This window comes from Triturus cristatus, chromosome 5_2 (genome assembly GCF_964204655.1).
Source record: "Triturus cristatus chromosome 5_2, aTriCri1.1, whole genome shotgun sequence".
Classification (NCBI taxonomy): domain Eukaryota; kingdom Metazoa; phylum Chordata; class Amphibia; order Caudata; family Salamandridae; genus Triturus; species Triturus cristatus.
The window spans coordinates 38901193-38919855 of NC_140588.1; the positions used below are offsets into that span (position 1 = coordinate 38901193).

The 18663-nt window shown below is 42.9% G+C and overlaps 1 protein-coding gene across 1 annotated transcript in view; it reads left to right on the top strand.

Moving 5' to 3' along the window:
* The window catches only part of CTNNAL1 (catenin alpha like 1), an 862216-nt gene that overhangs the window by 659566 nt on the left and 183987 nt on the right, over positions 1-18663 (top strand). The window contains exon 9 of the mRNA XM_085606809.1: positions 4340-4498. Within this exon, the coding sequence (XP_085462935.1) occupies positions 4340-4498 (159 nt within the window). The remainder of the gene's footprint in view (positions 1-4339; positions 4499-18663) is intronic.

Sequence of the window (18663 nt, forward strand, 5' to 3'; positions counted from 1 at the left end):
CCGGTCAGTATGCCTGGCTACGCCCAGTGGTAATCGATGATCTTGAAGGCTGCTGATTAATATGGAAAGACCTAAAATCTCTGTAAATTCTGTGACCATCCTCAAACACAAACCATGGCATAGTTTGTCCATGACATGTTCAAAAACCTAAAAGGAGACACCTCAGCCGTTGGGTAGCTTTAGACAAATCTTTAATTGTAACCATAAGTTATATTATCTCCTAGGCACAAGTGGAAATTCAGATTTTATCAGGCATTATGAAATATTAGCAAAAGGGTAACAATAATATAAATTGCACGAAATGATAAAACATTCTTCTAATAGGAATTTCATTTTCATACATTGTGCATGGCATACTTTACACCTATTTATAGGATCACAAGGTAGGTTTTCTGCAGCTAGGCATCTCAAAACGCTAAGCGATCTACTCTCTATATAAAATATAGAGTTTGGTTATCTTAGGGTCCTGTAGATATGTTGCATTGGTCCAGTATATCTTAATTCTCAAATATGTACTGAGGGACATAGATTCATTTTGTAGGCATTTCTAACAAAAATATTGGGTCAAGACCTATGAATACCTGGGAATTAATTTCACAGGATGGGTGTATTTAAGTAAGCATACGCACACAGCTAATTTGTATTCAGCTAAACACAGGTATTTTGCTGTTCCTCAAGTATGGCTATTAAGGTTTACCATGGAAAATACTATGCCTATGGTCCTGTGTGGAGCAGAATTCTTGGCATACAGCATTGACAGTGCCCTGGATACTAATTTGTTAGAAACCCATGACTATACCCTCTATACAGTATAATGTATACTGCACCTGGAGATAGGTGTGATGGCATGCTGGGCAAGTGCTTTGGTGCTCTTAGGTTCTCAGTTTGCCTCACAACCCAGAGCATATTTCAATCTCACTATACAATGTTCTGAAAAACCAAATGTTAGTTGGAAGCTGACGTTATGCTTCTTTTTGTAGTTTTTGTCCTAGTGCCAAGGATTTTGGTATGTCTGTTGAAGACCATAGTGTTGGTAAGTATCACCGGAATATTTCATTAAAACATGCACAAAAGCTACTATAAGTGAGGTCTTTATGTAATGAATTTTCACTCTGTGGACAGTATTGTTCTACTTAAACTGTACAAGGTCTCCCTCAATACTTCTATTGGATTAGGAGCCATGAATTCAAGATAACGTCTTGAATTTTAGGTTTGGTCCAGACAGTATATTTTGGGTTACTGGAACACTGACCTCTTTTCCTACGTCTCTAAGGATCAGCAGATTCTGTTGTCATTAGACTGAAACATACCTTTATCCACTGCACAGCATTTTATAATAATAGCCCTTTAACAGTCTGCATTGTGTTAGGGTGGGCTGCTGGATGCATTTGTGTCTTTTTCTTCCCCTCTTTTGCCTTAGACACTGTTTTCTGTCTAACTCTTCCTCCTACTTTTCCCCTTGTGTACTTTTATCTCGCTTGCTTTGGGCTGTAGTCTGACTAGGGAAAATAAGTGCCTGTCCCCAACAATGAGTTTTGATTGGCCCTACTTGCAACTACTGTCTCAAATTAAGCTGTGTAGTTACCGTGTTCATTTTCTATGTATTGTTCAAACTGCAGGTTTTAAGCCAAACCAGGCGGCATCTAATGCCTCAGGGGTGTTCCAATATATAGTATTAAAATTACTAATTTGAAAATATGGCCGACCATTAAGGGGCTCCTGCCGGGATCGCCATTGGTGTAAATCCCCAGAAAAGGTCCCCATCCAGTCACCGCCTATTTGGAACGGAAGGAAACGACCCCATGATCCTGCACAGCTGATGAGAGTCCAGACCAACGTCCAGGGTGACACAGCGAGGATCGTAATGAAGACCATGCAATGGGGAAAGAAGCCCCTGAGGCTTTTCCTTCTGGGTGCCTGCAGATGGCCGCCAGCCCTGCTGTCCCTGTGCACCCTCCCGAGGAACAGCAACTGGAACCTGGACTAACTATAAGGGCTCACAGACGCTGCATCTCCTGATTTCCTGCATCCCTATGTGAATATGTATCTGTATGTGTTCCATGTAGAGCTAAATAATGAACCACTGCGTCTGCACACAGAACACGATGACCACAATGTATTATCCTAAAACGAGTTATCTCTCGAAGGTCATGCAGCAGATAATTTAATTGTGTGATGGCTGGGAATAAGGCTGAACCTGGCTTATCGAAGAGTGTTAGATCCTGATTGGTTCTCTTCATGGGAACCTTGGAGGGTTAAAGTTCATTTTAGATCTGTGCTTTTAATTATGCATTGCTGAGTTAATTAGACTCAGATGCCATTTCCACTCTCCTCAGAGGAGACACTTCTTTGCTTCTGCCCAAAAGAGTTAGACTTCTGGGCAAACCCATTCTCGCTTACCAGACTGAATCTTCATTTGATGTTGCCCTTTAGAGGCGTTTCTTGTTAACACCTCCTGTATGACTTCTTTTATCAATTTCCCAATTTCCTCTAGCTTAGCCAATATGGGAACTTCCCTTTATAGGAATCTTTGACTGCCTTATTTGCTTCAGAACAACTTTAAGCACTTTGTGGTTTGTATTTGCTATTTTGAATTGATTTGAATTGTACTAACTAATATAGTCATTCTTTGACTACTGATTTTGACAACATTAAATGAGTTGATATTGTAACTTTATTAATCAATTAATAAACCTTCACAATTTGCAAATCTACTTCTCTCTGTCACCATTGTGGGGATTCATTCAATTTAGTGTCATTGATGTATTGTTGAGTTTTTGAGTCATGCGTCAGTCTGAGACTAGAGGTCCATCCGCTCGAGTGCAGTTTATACTTATTTGCACCAATGATAGGCACTGTGAAAATCCCATCTCCCTGCAACAGAATCTATCTGAGCAAATCGAGAATTGGATAGAGGGGGTGCTGAATCTGCACATTGCTTTTCTTAAATAAAAGTATTGTGGACCCAATGCTACCGCGGACTGCCACCGTTCTTAAAATTTGGTTAAAATGCAAGATAAGCTCTCCTTTATGTGTGATGCAGTTTAAAGATATACTTTTTTTCTTCCACCTTTGCGGCCAAGCCCCTCATTGTTTCCACTCTAACGAGGTAACTAAATTGTTATATTCTTCCTGGCCAGCACCAGACAACCCTCTTTTTGTGTGCTAGTGGGGTGTCTTAGTTAAAATATCTAATTCAGAAAATTAACTTCCATTACACAATTTGTGTACTACTGCAGCAGAGAGATAAGGAACTTGGATCTTGGTTCTTTTCCTACAGACTTCGACTGCGGAAGATGTTATGAATTAACCCAAACTGTGATTTGTTGTGCTAAAATATAAACCAATATATTTTGAATAGTTATCTTGAGCACCCAATCTGAACTAAAGAAACTTAATAGCTCACGGTTGGAGTATTGTATTTACTGGTGATTTGACCTACCTTTACATTCTACTGTCCAGCGACCCATTGATTTTGGAAGATATGTGAGCAAATTGTTGACTATACTACAGGTTGCATTTACAACAGCTACGTGTGTGTTTGGATTGAATATTAAAAAGAAAAGAAGGGGCTAGTTAGGGAAAGCCATAGATCAAGCTATATCATTGGCTTGACACTGGTTTGCTCTGATATCGATGTAAACAGAGTTTACTCAAACGCTGATCTAGAGGAGAGGCATTCTGGAAAAATGGTATACTGGAGAGTTGTCTGATTGATAGTGAAGGGGATATTGAGGGTGAGTCAAACAATTGACAATATTATCTTGGCATATTGACAATGAACCTTCATTAATGTAAATGAACCCATGAACTGTTTGTTTAAAGCTTTTGGAATTTTGACGAAGTGATGCAGTATTCTTCTACTATAAGTGATGTGGCGTGGAATGTTAGTTCAAGGCAAGAACATTCTAATTACTATATGTTCAAAAGTAAAAAGAAATATTGTTATGCTTAACTCTCTAACATGAAACTTTGAGAATGCTACACAATGTCTCCTTCATACCATAGCATCTTATTTTCTTCTCAGAGGACTATCTCTGTCAGTTGTACCTAGTTGTGTTTGGTGACTAGAATGAAAAGTAAACAGTTTTGTTGTTGTTGCAGCAGCCTAAAGTCTAGACTTTTGGTTCTCAGGAATAATGTATTCCCTTATCTGAACCTCTGTTGGTTGAAGTAGATCTAGGAGAGCATTCAAGATGCGTAACACTGAAGACACATGTTTACTGCATTTGCTCCATAAATGTGTTCACTCATCTTATTTTATTTCAGTACATCAGTATGATAGAAACAATGGATTGTATTCTTTCATTTACAGTATTCTGTCTTACTTTCTTTCTAGCTTCATAATGCCGCAACAGTATTGGCGGCAGATCAGCTAAAAAATCACGCAGACCACATGATTCTAAAGGCATTAAAAATTGCTGGAGCTGAAGGAAACCTGGAGGCTGTGGCAGAATATACATTCAAGCTAGCAGAACAGAAAGAACAACTTGTTGAGGTAGGTTTCCATTTTCAAGAAACATCGCAAGCGGTAATCTTGAGTAAAACCGGTAGTTGAGTTCTAATTTATTTACTGAAAAAGGAGCTGTGCCTTTTTAAACATCTGATACTTAAGGATACAACTTCCATGTAGGAGCATACATTGAACAATTTAGTGTATAAATCTTTGATAAATATGACTATTCAGTATCTCTGAAAGATTGATCTCCATCGGTGAAGGGGCCTTCTTTAGTATGTCTATAGAGAGAGAGAGAGAGAGGGAGAGTGTTTGAGAACACGCTTTAAATAAGAAAAATTACATTTTACTTGGGTTGTGTTTTCCCCTCTTTATCTGGACTGGGGTGGGTTGGTGGAGACTTTCATTACTCTTTTAAGAAGTGATATGTTTGTTTGGTGAAATTACATGTTTTTCAAAATTGGCTTATCGTGCTATGGGGAAAGGCAAAGATTTATTTTATATCTTTTTATGGACAGTCAGCTTAATTTAGGCGTTTCCCATCAAGCAGCTGGACAAGCATGTGCATTAGTTATTAGGGCCTCATACAGAATTTGGATGAACTGAAAATCCTTCAATTTCTGGAGTAAACTCGAAATACTGAGTAAAATCCACTGAATTCATTTCTCCCACAATATTATAGCTACTGTGGATAGCATTCAGCCATTGAATCTTACTCATAATTTAGAGGTTCTACCAGAAAATTTAGGATTTTCAGTTCCTTCCAAAATATAAATGCGGCCGATAATTTGGTCATATTAGTTTTAAGAAATAAAGAATATGTCTCATGCGTAAATAAACTTAAAACATTTTATCTTTTTGTATAGAGGAATATTCACATACCAGCCAAGATGAATGATTTTGAAAAAGTTCAAAAGGAAAACCTTGCCCTTCTGATGTACAGTTTTGCAACGGGTCAACTCTTTATCTACAGCATAGTTAGCTATTTCCAGAACTAGAGGAGTACAGGTCTTCATTAAACCATCCTCAGTTTTGTTTTCAAACACATTCCCTGTAATATAAGTAATCAATGGGCCTTTATAGTAATAGATAGTAGGTAATCCAATGTGTTTTATACCACTTCTTTTCCTCTTATCACTTGAATAATGTTCAATTTCTGTAGACTTCATTCTGTTGACCCTCAAGTCCTGCTAATTAATGGCAAATGTGATGGTTTATTTTGGTAATCATATTTTCTATTATTTAGTAAAGGAAAGGGTACATTGGAGCATCTGAAACCTTCAGTCTAATTATTTCTTTGCAAGTGGTGACGTAATTTCCTTTTATTCTTTGTTTTAAATGATTCACCTACAATGTCCCCCCTCCCAAGAACTGAACTGAGCATAGTATCCCTTAAATTGTGATTGAAAATCTTTAGTTTATTTCGCTAGATTGAATTATCTGATATTCAAGTTAAAATACATTTTTATAAAATTAATAGGTGATGTGATTTATTAATCTGTAGCTCCTTGGAATTTACAATGTATATATCTACTGTTTCAGTTGTCAGCCTTAGAATAATTTAAAACTACATTTAAGAACACTGGCTATACCAAACCTACATCAGATAAAAACATATACAGAGCAATCCACTAAACGATGAAATAGTGTTTAAACGCTGCATTCCATTCGGAGGAAAAATCAGTCAGCAAATTCATCAGATATATAAAAGTGCAAGTGCATTGAGACACTAATAGTACACATTTTCATCAGAGGATTGCAGCCTAAAAAACATAGACATCACTATCAATTAAATAGCTTTAAATCTTTTTCAGCTGTATTCTTTCCAGGTATAAGCATTTTCATCAGAGGATTGCAGCCTAAAAAACATAGACATCACTATCAATTAAATAGCTTTAAATCTTTTTCAGCTGTATTCTTTCCAGGTATAAGCAATCTATCAACACACCTAGTATGAAAAAGTGCAATGCAGGGGGGTGTTGGGGAACCATGCAATTTAAGCAGGAGCTAGCAGCGTGTTACATCATGGAATATGTGCAAATCCACAAAGGCTATCTGGTTCAGGTGATAGCTAACGTGGTAGGCAACTGTCTCAGGCGAGGCCACACAGCCCATAGATATGACGCTACAGAATTGACCACATATACATCGTCTGGTTTAGTGAACAGAGCCATGGCTGTTTAACACATAAAGTCCCGAAAGGTTTAAAAAGGGGGAGGAGCCATCACCATGGTGCGGCATCATATTTCTCACCAAACAGAATAAAGTGGGTTAGGTTGTCAGTCCTTCCAAAGCTACAATCACAGTGGTCAAGGCGAACAGTGAGCATAATGTATTTGTATGATATAATCCCTGGTCTTTAAGATACCAAGCCGGAATTTTATGTACAATGTTCGCTTCAATTCGGGATACAACACATCCACGTATTCAGAGCAAGGAGGCCATAGGTGTTGCTGAAATAATTGTTTGTGATAAAACCTGGCTTTTTTATATCTGCATATCTTCATGATACCGTTCTTTAATCAGATGTGCAGTATCTTGCCTGACTCTACTGAGGACTTCCCACAAGGACATCATCTGTAGCTCATTTAAAATTTTCTTTACATGGACGTCCATGTTTGGCCCCGGCAAGTGCAACTGGCTGTAAATTCTACTAGGGTTTCCAGGTAAACTGCAGCCTTTGGAATTCTTACCAATCTAACCCAGTGGAGGATTGGCCTGAGGGCTATAATTGATAATATTGTGGTAAAATGTAGCTCCGTGTAGAGCACCTCTAGAGGGGGGCTTGGTCCAAGCCCCAGCATAGTTCTTAAAAAATTATTCTCGGCAACTAGTGTGATCAGACGTTCACATACCCCCATAACGCTGCTCTGTACAGTCTGGCTGCTGCTGCCTTTTGCTTATATATTTACAGAATGACACTAATCCTTGTGGCACCGGCCTTAAGCCTAAACTTTAAAGCTGCTCCTGCCATTTGTCTCAGAACTAAAGTAGCCTTTTGTTTTGCCTGCCCCAGTGGAAATTTCCTGAAAATCGTATTCTCAAGTAATCAAACTGTTTGACTGTTTCCAAGGGTACGCCTTCAACCAAAGACTTCTGCTTAAAACTTGGAGAGGGCTTCAGTACCATACTCTTTGTTTCGCTTCCATTACTGGTGAATGACTTCTTGTTGCAATATTCCACAAAAAGCTTTACTAGCCTATGGGCAGTGTTTTCTGTTCATGCCATCAATACTGCATCATCCGTGTATAGTGACAGACAGACAGACAAAGACACTTTATTCGATTAATTAAAATCATAAAAGTACAATGCATAAATACGCATGTATAAAAAGATATATAATATCCTAAAAACAATTGGGAAATAGAAGATTAAAATGTCATAAAAGATCCAATCTTCAACAGGATATCACAATCCTAGTTAAAATACCAAACCAGTTAAAATTCAATCAAAATTAACCATGGGCAATGTTCTTTTTCTGCGGCGGACAGCAGCAACAAGAAAACTGGCCACACAAAAAATGGTCCTAACATCATCCAGCAATTGAAGGTGTAATAGGGCTGGTCTGACCTGAATAAAGCCCTTTTCCCTCAGAAGAGGGGCTAGAAACCTCCTCCGTAAATCATTATAAGAGTCACAAAACATGATAAGGTGCAAGTTGTCCTGTGTTGAAAAGTTGTCACACTGGCACGGGCCCATCTCCTCTATTTTACACCAACCAGAATGATTACCCAACAAAGGGTGAATTAGATTAAAACGAAATCTGGTCAGGAGCCAGCGATGGTAGGGTTTGGTCACAATACTTAAATAGGGCTCAATCGATGGGGAGGAAATGGTTAAATAATGGGCCTTAACCATAGGTTTTTGTAACTCTAATTGCTCCCGATCCAACATTACTGAGGTTAAAAAATGTGTTTTCACCCAGTTTACATCTTCTTTTTTAATCCCTGCTGGGGTATTGTAGATTTCGGGACGCCTTAGTTTAACAAACATAGACTTAACATAAGACAGCCATGGGATACTACTAGCATTATCCAGAGCAGCACAATCCCGCAAGATCTCGTGGTTCAAAGTCAACTCCGAGTTTAGCCATGTTTTGATCCAGCAGACTAATGGGGCCAATCTCAGTTGGTCAGTCACATACCCCAACCCTAGTTCCTGATGGATAGAGAATGTAGGGGATGATTGGGGCACAGACAAAAGTGTACGTAAAAAATTGTTTTCCGCCAACTGCACCCCTATCGCAAGTTTGTAGCCCCAGATAGCAGCACCATATGTGGCAATGGCCAAACATTTAGAGCGGTAGATAGCGAGGATGGCATCGAAGGGTCTGGCTCCCAGCCGCTTAGAAGAACCCCAGTAGTACTGAAGTTGACCTAACTACTGCGTTTCTCTTACCTTTAAATTGAGGGACCCAGGAGCATTTTTCATCGAACAAGACCCCCAAATACGTAAAAGAGGACAATTTGGAGACCTCTACTCCATTGCAAAGAAAGGTTCTGGCTTTTCTGGGTCTTTGACCCATTATCATGACGTGTGATTTGGACATATTCACCACCAGATCCAAAGATTTCATATGGGCCCCAAATGCATCCAACAGTCTCTGAAGCCCTATAGCGGTCCGTGATAATAACACAGCGTCGTCCGCATAGAGGAGGACCGGGACAGACTTGTTTCCCATACGAGGAACGTCCAAACTGGCCTTGTCCAGGGATTTATCTAGGGCGTTAATATAAAGAGTAAAAAGTAGGGGCGCCATGATACACCCCTGTCGGACTCCTCTATCCGATTTAAAAGGTCTGGAACATTTGCCATCCTGAGTGACTCTAACTACAGCTGAAAGATCCAGATGTAAATCTGCTAAAAAGTGAACCAGACACGGATCAATACTGATGTCAAGTAAAATGGACCACAGCTTCGACCTGTTGACCAGATCGAATGCAGAGCTGAGGTCCATAAAGGCCATTAGCAGGGAACCTTTTTTAGCTATCGTATATTTGCCAGCCAGTAAATGTAGGTTGAGGCACTGGTCCATGGTGCCTCTACCTGACCTAAAACCATATTGGAGATTGGATAACACCCCGTTGTCATTGACCCAGTCTGTGAGTTTAGCCAAGATCACTTTGCCCAAAATCTTTACGGCAGAATCAATCAGAGATATGGGCCTATAGCAACGTGGGTCCCCTCTCTGGCCTTTTTTAAAAACTGGTATAATGGTGGACCGTGACCAAGATTCTGGGAACCCCTGAGCAACTGAAGCATTAAAAACATTTGTTAAGATTTTGGCCCAAAATTTAGGTTCACCTTTGTACATGTCAGCGGGAACGCAATCAGGACCCGGGGCCTTGTTGGTGGGGGTCTCCGATATAGCCTTTTCGACATCTCCCACATTAAAGACCAAGGTGGAAAGTTCCCCATGTTTATCTAAAGAAGGGGACAGATCCTGGGTCTCACTTGAGCCATAAATGGACTCAAAGTGCTCTAACCACTGTTGTTCTGGGATATTAGTGTCTAAGCTATTGTTCCCTAGACCCGTGAAAAAGGGGGTGTTGACAATGGCCCAAAATGTCGAACTATCCTTAAGGACTTCTACCGTCATTAATGCGTTCCAGGCCTAAAATTTGATTTTGCTTTTACGGATATGTAATGTAGACTTATAATGCTTCCTAAGGATAGCTATCTGCTTGCTGTCTCTTGGAGTTTTTTTCAGTGCTAGCATTAAGGTTTGGTGGGCCCTGGAGCAATTTACGTCAAACCACCTTTCGCCAATTTTAGGTTTTAATTTCGAAGGAACGGTCAGATCCATAGCGACCTGCCCACAAATCCCTTCAAATGCTGAAATGATCTCAGCTTTCGGTGAAGTGTAATCTGTGCATATAGCAATATCAGGTTCAGCCTTCAGGCAGAGATTAAGAAAAAAGGAATCTGGAATTACCTTTGACCATTTAAGCCTTCTCCCCTGATCTGAGGTTACCAACCGATTAGTTACTGAGATCTTACCCAGGGGAGTCAGAAAACCCGTTTCTATATATAGCTCCTGAGTTACTGGGTTATAATCGCTAAAAGCGGACGGGATAGCATTGTAAAACACTACACTAGATAACATGGAGGGAGACAAAAATATATAATCAATGATCGTATCCCGTCCCTTGGCCTTAAATGTCATGACCCGGTCAGATGGATCGTTAAAACCAGGTTCAAAAAGGTCAGATCCCGCAAGGAGATCCTCCAGGGCCTCCCCCTGTTGCGAGTGCTCAAAGTGCGGTGGCAGCGAATATTCAGGGCCCATATCATCGTCAACACAACAATTCTGAGCGCAGGGATGAATGTTAAAGTCACCCATAAGTATGATTTGAAAAAAAGTGAGTTGCTTCGCCCTATAAGTTTCCACAAAGTTTTTTAAAAAGTGTAAATGTTCGTTCCTGGATAGACATTCCCTGGAATTATAAAAGTTAATTAATAATAATTTGGGCAGGTTGGGTGTGGTTAATTCCACTATCAAACAGTTATGCGAACTTGCTTCAATCAACTTTGTTGAACCTTTGAACTTTAGGGAGGATAAAAATATCAAGTTCCCCTTAGCTCTGCCCGCCGAGGAAGGACGAGCGGGTAAATGAAATGTTTTAAATCCATCCAACCAGAAGTTACCCTCCCATTCCCACGTTTCCTGGAGGGCAATAAGATCGTGGTTTTTTATAAGATCTAACCATCTAGGGTCATCCCTTTTAGATTTAAGACCCGCAATATTCCAGCTAATGATCTTGCAAATATGGGGGGGATTCGAGACTATAGGCACTGAGTTAAGACACAGGTTCAGAGAGCAATCAGATTCTGATGGTAGTCAATCGATCTCCTCTAACTGGGATAATGGGGAAAATCTGTTTGATGTAATTATACTCCCACGATCATGACCAGGATACCCGGCAGATAAGTGCGGGGCAGCTGTTCCAGCAGAACTGGTGATTACTGGACGACCTTCTGGGGTTTTAAATTCAGTCTGGCGTTGGAGGGCCTGGATTTGCCTCTTCAAGTAAGGGTCAGGGTGATTATTGGCGAGCGAGAATGATCGGCTAACTGGGGGATAGAAAAAACCCAGAGGCAGGGCTCTAATTTCCCCATTCCCCAGTGCCGAAGCATCCCAAAACAATCTGTCAACAACATGTTTGTTGCTAAAATTAACGACAATGCAGTCACCGGCCACTTGCTTGGGGTGATTTCCCGCCCACTCCACCCTCCTGGCCATGATGATACTAGGTGAAATCTCAAACTTTCCCGAACAATACTGATCGCACCATTTTTTAGCTTTTCCCATCAGATCCAGGGTGGATTCGTTAACATCAATCCCAAGTGGTGGAACCCCAACCAGGACTGCGACCAATAGGCCAGCTTCTGGAGGGAGGTTAAAAACCTCCTTCTTTGGTCCAGCAGGCCCCCCCTGAACAAGTGGGAGCCCGCTAGAGGCCAAAGGCTGAGTTTTCACTAAAGGGTCCCTAAGGCGACCAGTAGTACAAGCATGATAATCCAACCTCTCAAGATTGCCATGATGGAGCGCATGATTCCCCAAGGAGCCGGGGACTAGCCCATCCCCTGAAAATGGGGGAAGAGATTGGCCGTCCCCAGAAGCTATACCGGGACCCAACCTAGGTTATATAATGGGTTTAGGCACATTAGATGCACCTGGGGTAGGCAAAAACGGTTTAAGTACGGATAGAAAGGAATCAATACGTTTGCATTTTGCCAATATCCCTGCGACACAGGTGTTCAAAGTGTCAATGATGTCTTTGGCAATGCTTGTGAGAGCAAGTTCCAACCGTGATGTAAGCATCTCTTCAACTACATCCCGTACAGATTGAGTGGCGGACTCGCTCGCAATGTTGACTTGGGTGGAATAGCTTTTATTTAGTTTCCCCGCTCGTTTAAAGGATTTTCTGCGGGAACTCTTTTCCCTCTGGGGCCCAGCGTCAAGCCTTTTGCTGATACCTCCAAAGTCAGCGGAAGATCGTTAGGAGCAGAGGCCGGAACCCCCGATGGGGCAGCGGCCCCCATTGGGGAACACACCAGTCCAACTGACGTGGAAGGCAAAGCCAGGGGATCCAATAGAGTGGGGATGTCAGTCACGGGGGGAGGACAAGTAATCCGTTCCTCTAGATCAACTCTTGTGCCCAGGCCCAACTCTTTTTCCGCGTTAGCGATTTCCTTATTCAGGGCCCCCACCTCCGAGGTTAAGTAGGATATTATCGAGGCTGATTTGCGAGGCATTTTTGCTTTTAGCCCACTCTGTGCTTGGCTACAGGGATGTTTTCGCTTACCCATTGCAGATGTTAGGGGGATAGCCCGGCCCGGCCTCCTCCGGTCACAGACGGGCAAGGACGGGCCCGCCCTTGGCCCGGGCTTCGCTCGCGCGCGTCCCACGCCGCGCTGTAGAAGGGCGCTTTGAAGCGCAATGGCGGCTGATTCCTCCTCCCTCTCCTGCGCGTTGCAGCCTGGGAGATGAAGTCCTAAAGTGCTGGTGCAGAGTGGCCAGGTAAGTGCGTCCCGCGCCGCGCTGTAGAAGGGCACTTTTAAGCGCGATGGCGGCTGATTCTTCCTCCCTCTCCTGCGCGTTGCAGCCTGGGAGATGAAGTCCTAAAGTGCTGGTGCAGAGTGGCCAGGTAAGCGCGTCCCCCGCGCGATATTAGCTCACTCTTCCCAGCTATAGTGGGGATGTCTAAAGGCTCTTCCATCAAATAGTCTGCTACATCGTGTAAAAAGAGGCTGAAAACTAAGGGCGCCAGCATACACCCTTGCCGGACACCTTTTTCAACCGAGAAGCGTTCTGTGCACTCCCCACCCAAACTATACTGTACTTTAGCCATGATACTGGAGTGTAAAGCCCTTATGGCCAATACTAGGGAGGTATCAACTCCTAAGTCTACCAGGGATCTCCAAAGCTTCTCACTGGCAACTACATCAAAGGCTGCTTTCAGGTCTACAAATATTAAATACAGCAATGACTTCCTCACCACCGTAAATTTGTAAGAAATCATATATAATTGGAGAGCCTGATGGTTCTTATACGAGGCCTAAAACTGGCTTGCACTTCCGTCATAATGTTATGGGCTTCAACCCACCCCTGGAGGCGGTCGAGCAGGACTTTCCCTAAAATGTTACCTGCACCATCCAAGAGGGAGCTGAGACGGTAATTAGATGGGTTATTTCGATCACTTTTCATATGGATCTGCACAATAATAGCTGATCGCCATGAAGGGGGTACGGTGTTTCTCAGCAAGCGCTGAATTAAACACTTTGGTGAGAATACTTGCCCAAAGGGGAGGCTCCTCACAATATATATCAAAAGGCACCAAATCTGGGCCTGGAGCCTTGTGTTTCTTCATATTCATCAAGGCTCTCTCCACCTCCACCTCTGGTACCAGGATATCGATTACACATGGCCCAAAGCAGACATTTTCTTTAGCTAGCACAGAGTGGGGTTGGCACTTTATAAGGTACTAAAAAGGCTGATACATGGCCCAATGTAGGTTTCTACAGTGTTTACTGACCCCTTCTCTACCTCTGATACCAGTTCCGAGAATGTTTTGGAATTGTTTTCATGCAAGACCTCCTTCAATTCCTCCCAAAGAGTCAAATGGTGCAGCCGTTTCTTAGTTCTCAGAAGGCGGATGTATTCACCGCTATCCTCTCGAAATAACAATTGGCTTTGTGGGCTACGGTGTCGTTGTACTAGGGCAGATGAAACAACTCCCTTTATTCTGAGGCATTCCTCGTCATTCCAGTTAACCCTTGCACTCCGCTTCCCACCAAAACAGTATGGCAGGTTTAGGACCAATCGGCTTAGACCACAGGGCCTTCAGCTCCTTTGCCCACCCATTGCAGACTGCGAAGATTACACCATTGTCATTTAAAGGGGAGTTCAAAATTGCAGATCCATACTTAGCCATTAGACACTCTATCAATGGGAGTTCGTGTGAATATTTCTCACTACTCCACCTTATTCTTTCTACTATTGGAAGGGGCATTCACATGCCTATAACTCCTCTCCTTCGAATTATATGCAATGGCTCTCCACCGCGGGCACAATTTCAGACAGAGTGCCACAGGGTCATGGTCACTCTCCTGACAACAGTCAAATAATGCACATGTTCCCAGCCCTCTGTATTGATTATGATAAACGTCAATTAATGACAAATGTTTCCCATTGTTAAAAGTTGCCCAAGCAGGGCTATCTGAGGGAGTGCGGGCCATTAATAAAATGCAGCGGGCAGTTTATCAGGCTCTCAGAGAATGCACCTCCCTTCTTGGTGGATTTAAAATTGCTCATAACTGACTCTTGGATATCCAGACTTCAGTTTTTCCATTAGGACCTCATTATTAATGATAGCATCGGATGGCTGTGTGTTAAAATCTCCACAGATCAATAGCAATTACTTCCCCTCTTTGTCTCTTCTGTCATTTTGCAAGTAGCCGCATTCACCCTACAACTATCGATGTAGGAAACAAAATTCCCCTAAATCACCTGAACCTCTGGTGACCAACCCAGTGGAGTATAAACATTCACAGTGTCAACCACACCATTTTTAGAGCCCGTAAGCCAGATTTTAACATGATGTACATTAGAGAACAATTTAGCTACCCCAATTTGCTCAAACCTGCATTTCAGCTTACACAACATCCAAACAGTAAGCCCTCCCGAAGGCCAACCCCTCTGAAGGCAGGTAGCATAGATGATGTTTTCATGAAACCCATTTACATGGATTCCCTCGAGGGCCGATGTTCTTGGAAACAGTATATATTATATTGTGGGTCCATGGAATTGTTTTTTCAGCTACACTAACAACCTTTAAAAAAATATGATGGTGCAGTTCTACTCTAATTTATAATGTAGATCATTCACCCCATTCACCCATCTCATATTCATCCTAACCTTTTTGAATATCACTATCAACTCTTGCTACCTAATCATTCAAATGAGCCTCAAACTATATCTTCCCATTTCTCTTTTGACATGTTGGCCTGAAAAGCTATTGGCACAAGATAATTCACTCATTTTTCTTCAGATAACTGTGTAACCACCACCTCACCATGCAATACGTACATAATCTAACTTTCACCATCACTGCCGCCTCTCTCACAAGAGATATTGTCAAACTCTCAACCTTTGCGATCATACTGGCAAGAGTAATTGCCAGAACAGTGGCCTGATTAAACAGTCCCCCCTTTTTGCTTACTTCATCAGTGGCCAGGCAGACCGGAACAATTAACTACCCAAACACCCAACTATTGCCATATCAAAAGAGCAATCACCGGAAAGGTCAACTGTTTTCCAGCAATACGAGATTTCATATCCTAGAACTGCCAAACATTTTTCTTCCCAATCCCCGCAGCTCCATCTCCAAGAGGAAACATCGAGCCCTCTGTATTCACTGTTGCCTTCCTCTCAGTACAGTATCCACATTTCCTTCATCCTATTCAGAAAAAGAATCCTTATGTAGGATTGAATTCACATCCGTTACCTACTATAAGACCCCAAATCCTGCTTCCTCCTTACCACTTGGCTGGAGTATGATGCCTCTCATGTATTACACAAAGCAATACATAATGGCTATCTAGCCCTGTTTTGAAACATTACAAGAAAGAAATACAGTGTGTGACTAGGTTTGAAATTCAAAAACTCAATGTCAACTGACTGCATCGTAGATTACATAACATTGGAGTATGAGTCATTACTAGTTTGTTGTTCATCTAGTATGACTTTCACGTCCTCCTTCCTACTAACCAATCTAACACCCCCACACAACACTGTTTTCCCAGATGCTGGTTTGGTTTGTCTTTTGAACATCACAAGTAACTATCTGAATCTATTTTTCTTGGGTGACCTCAAAGACTGGCTCGACAAGCCTAAATTGTGACATAATCTATCATTTATTGTCGGCCTTGAAATTCTCAACCTCTGTCAGCTGGTCATTAGATCAACTCTCCCTGCTTACCATGCTCTTGATGCAAGGACTTCTCTCAGCTACAGGACGCAGCTCCATCAGCTGGAGGGATCATGACATCATCTACATGTCCAGTGCACAACCCTCTACACCAGCCTTCTACACACTTACAATCCTAACAGGTCCACGAAGAGCTTCAACTTAGATTAGTTTCAGTTGGAACTGTCTGCTTCAAGGTCCTTGGACTCTCTGATGACTGATAATCAATTTAATCAATGACTACTTAGGTTGGCCAATGGGCACTGTTGATCTGTCATCATGGCTGGATGCGTGCCTTGGACTTCCTGGGAGATGTACAGGCATCCCTCAATAATATGTCCCCAGGCTATTTGATGAAAAGGCATATTTAGTTTTGGAGAGATTTAAAGATAGCCTTGACACTGCTTGATCCTTTGTCTTTCTCTTTCTGGCCTGCTAGTTCCATCAGCAAAACAGAAATTGTAGGAGTTACTTCCTGATCTGGCTTACTGCCAGAGACAGCCATCACAGCCCATGCAACGGGTCATTCAGCCCTTTCAAGGCTATAGGGGCCATTGTTGCAGCAGATGACAGGGACACCCTCAATAAAACCAGTTATTTTCCGCTGCTACTACCTCTGCCAAGCTACTCTGATTCTTCCTTCATGAGAATCAGTGGGAGGCCAGTTGGGGGTGAAAATACGCTTTTAACTGCCTACTTCTGTGTGATTTCCTCTGTACCAGTGGGTCCTGCAGGTTGTCAGGCATAGTTACACCATTTCCTTTATATCATCCCTACTACAATTTCTCCTATTTTCACTCAGACCTCTTCAGAACATGCCTTCATCCTAGCCAAAGAAGTTTAGTCATTACTGGATAAAGAGAGTCCCTTAAGAAGTAGAGGGGCAACGGGTGCTACTCCATTTACTTCTTGGTGCCATAAAAGGACAGAGGACTCGGACCAATTTTGGATCTTTATTTCTAGAACACCTTCCTTTGGAAGACAATTTCAAGATACTGTCTAATAGACATCCTGGCTCATCAGGGCTTAAACTAGGGGGTTATTTGGCCCCTGAGGGCTTGCTGCACTGTGCTACCTGAAGGCTGTGATGGAGAGGCTGTTTGAAGGCTGCGGCAGTGGCCGGAGCTGCCGACTGGAGCGGTGGCCCAGGTGCAATATGGTGGGCGCAAGTGAGGCACTAGCCTAGGCCTGGTTCGACCTGCCGGAGGATGCCTGAGGTGTGGATGGGTGCAGTGTTGTGATTCAGTTTGAAGATTGTGGCTGAGAGCGGTGAGTGGAGGACTTTGGCTGTGGAGAAGGGCGCAGACTGCCGAGTGACAACCCCCAGGGCCTTGTCTGTCCTATGGACGAAGCGTGCTGTGCAGACCCGGCCTGTGGCAATCGCGGTCGCAGCAATTGGGGCAAGTGGACTGAAGATAACTGGCCATGGGCCGTGGTAGAGGCTGGGTTCTCTTGGTTGCCGTGCTGGGACAGGAACATTAAAGTGCTGTGAAACTCAGATGTTAGGCTGTCCTCATGAGAGAGGCAATCGTGTTTGCAGATGAGGGGCCGGATTTTAGGGGAAGGGCCAATCCTGGTGCTGATATCCTCTGGGGCTGGACGGGGCCTGTGACTCTTGCCTTGTGGGTAGCCCCTGGGACTTGTGTGGGACAGCTTTCTGGGGACAGGAGGTGGTGCTGAGCTTCTGATCGGGGAGGGGGTGTTGCCTGGCTTCGCTGGTTGGGTCTCGCCCTGGATTAGGTGGCCCCTGATGTTAAGCAGGGGCAGAGGTTAATGGTGGATGGAGTGTGGTTGAGGTCTGGGGTTGGGCTACTCATTTTCCCCTTTACTTATTCTGCCTGGACTAAAAACACTGATTCAGAGCTGATATTCATGGACTACTGCTCTGGGCATTGTTCCTCCATCACTGCTGGGGAAGCAGATGGTGACAATCATGGGCAAGCTGCAGACAGTTCAGCAGACACAAAATGGACCAGTATGCTGAAGAGGCGAGGAGCAAACAGGTGGAGGGAGATGAGGGTTACACAACCCATCGACGCAATGGGCACACAGATACCGAATGCCCTAAAAACAATCGCGGCTTGCATTGAATATGGCTCATTACATCGCGATGTATTACATCACGTGCTTTTACAACGTGGTCGTTACAATGACCGCGTTGTTAGTATGCAATGCATGTTAATCGCAAGTCATTACAACAACTTGCACTAGGGGGCGTGCTTGCCTTAGCAATAG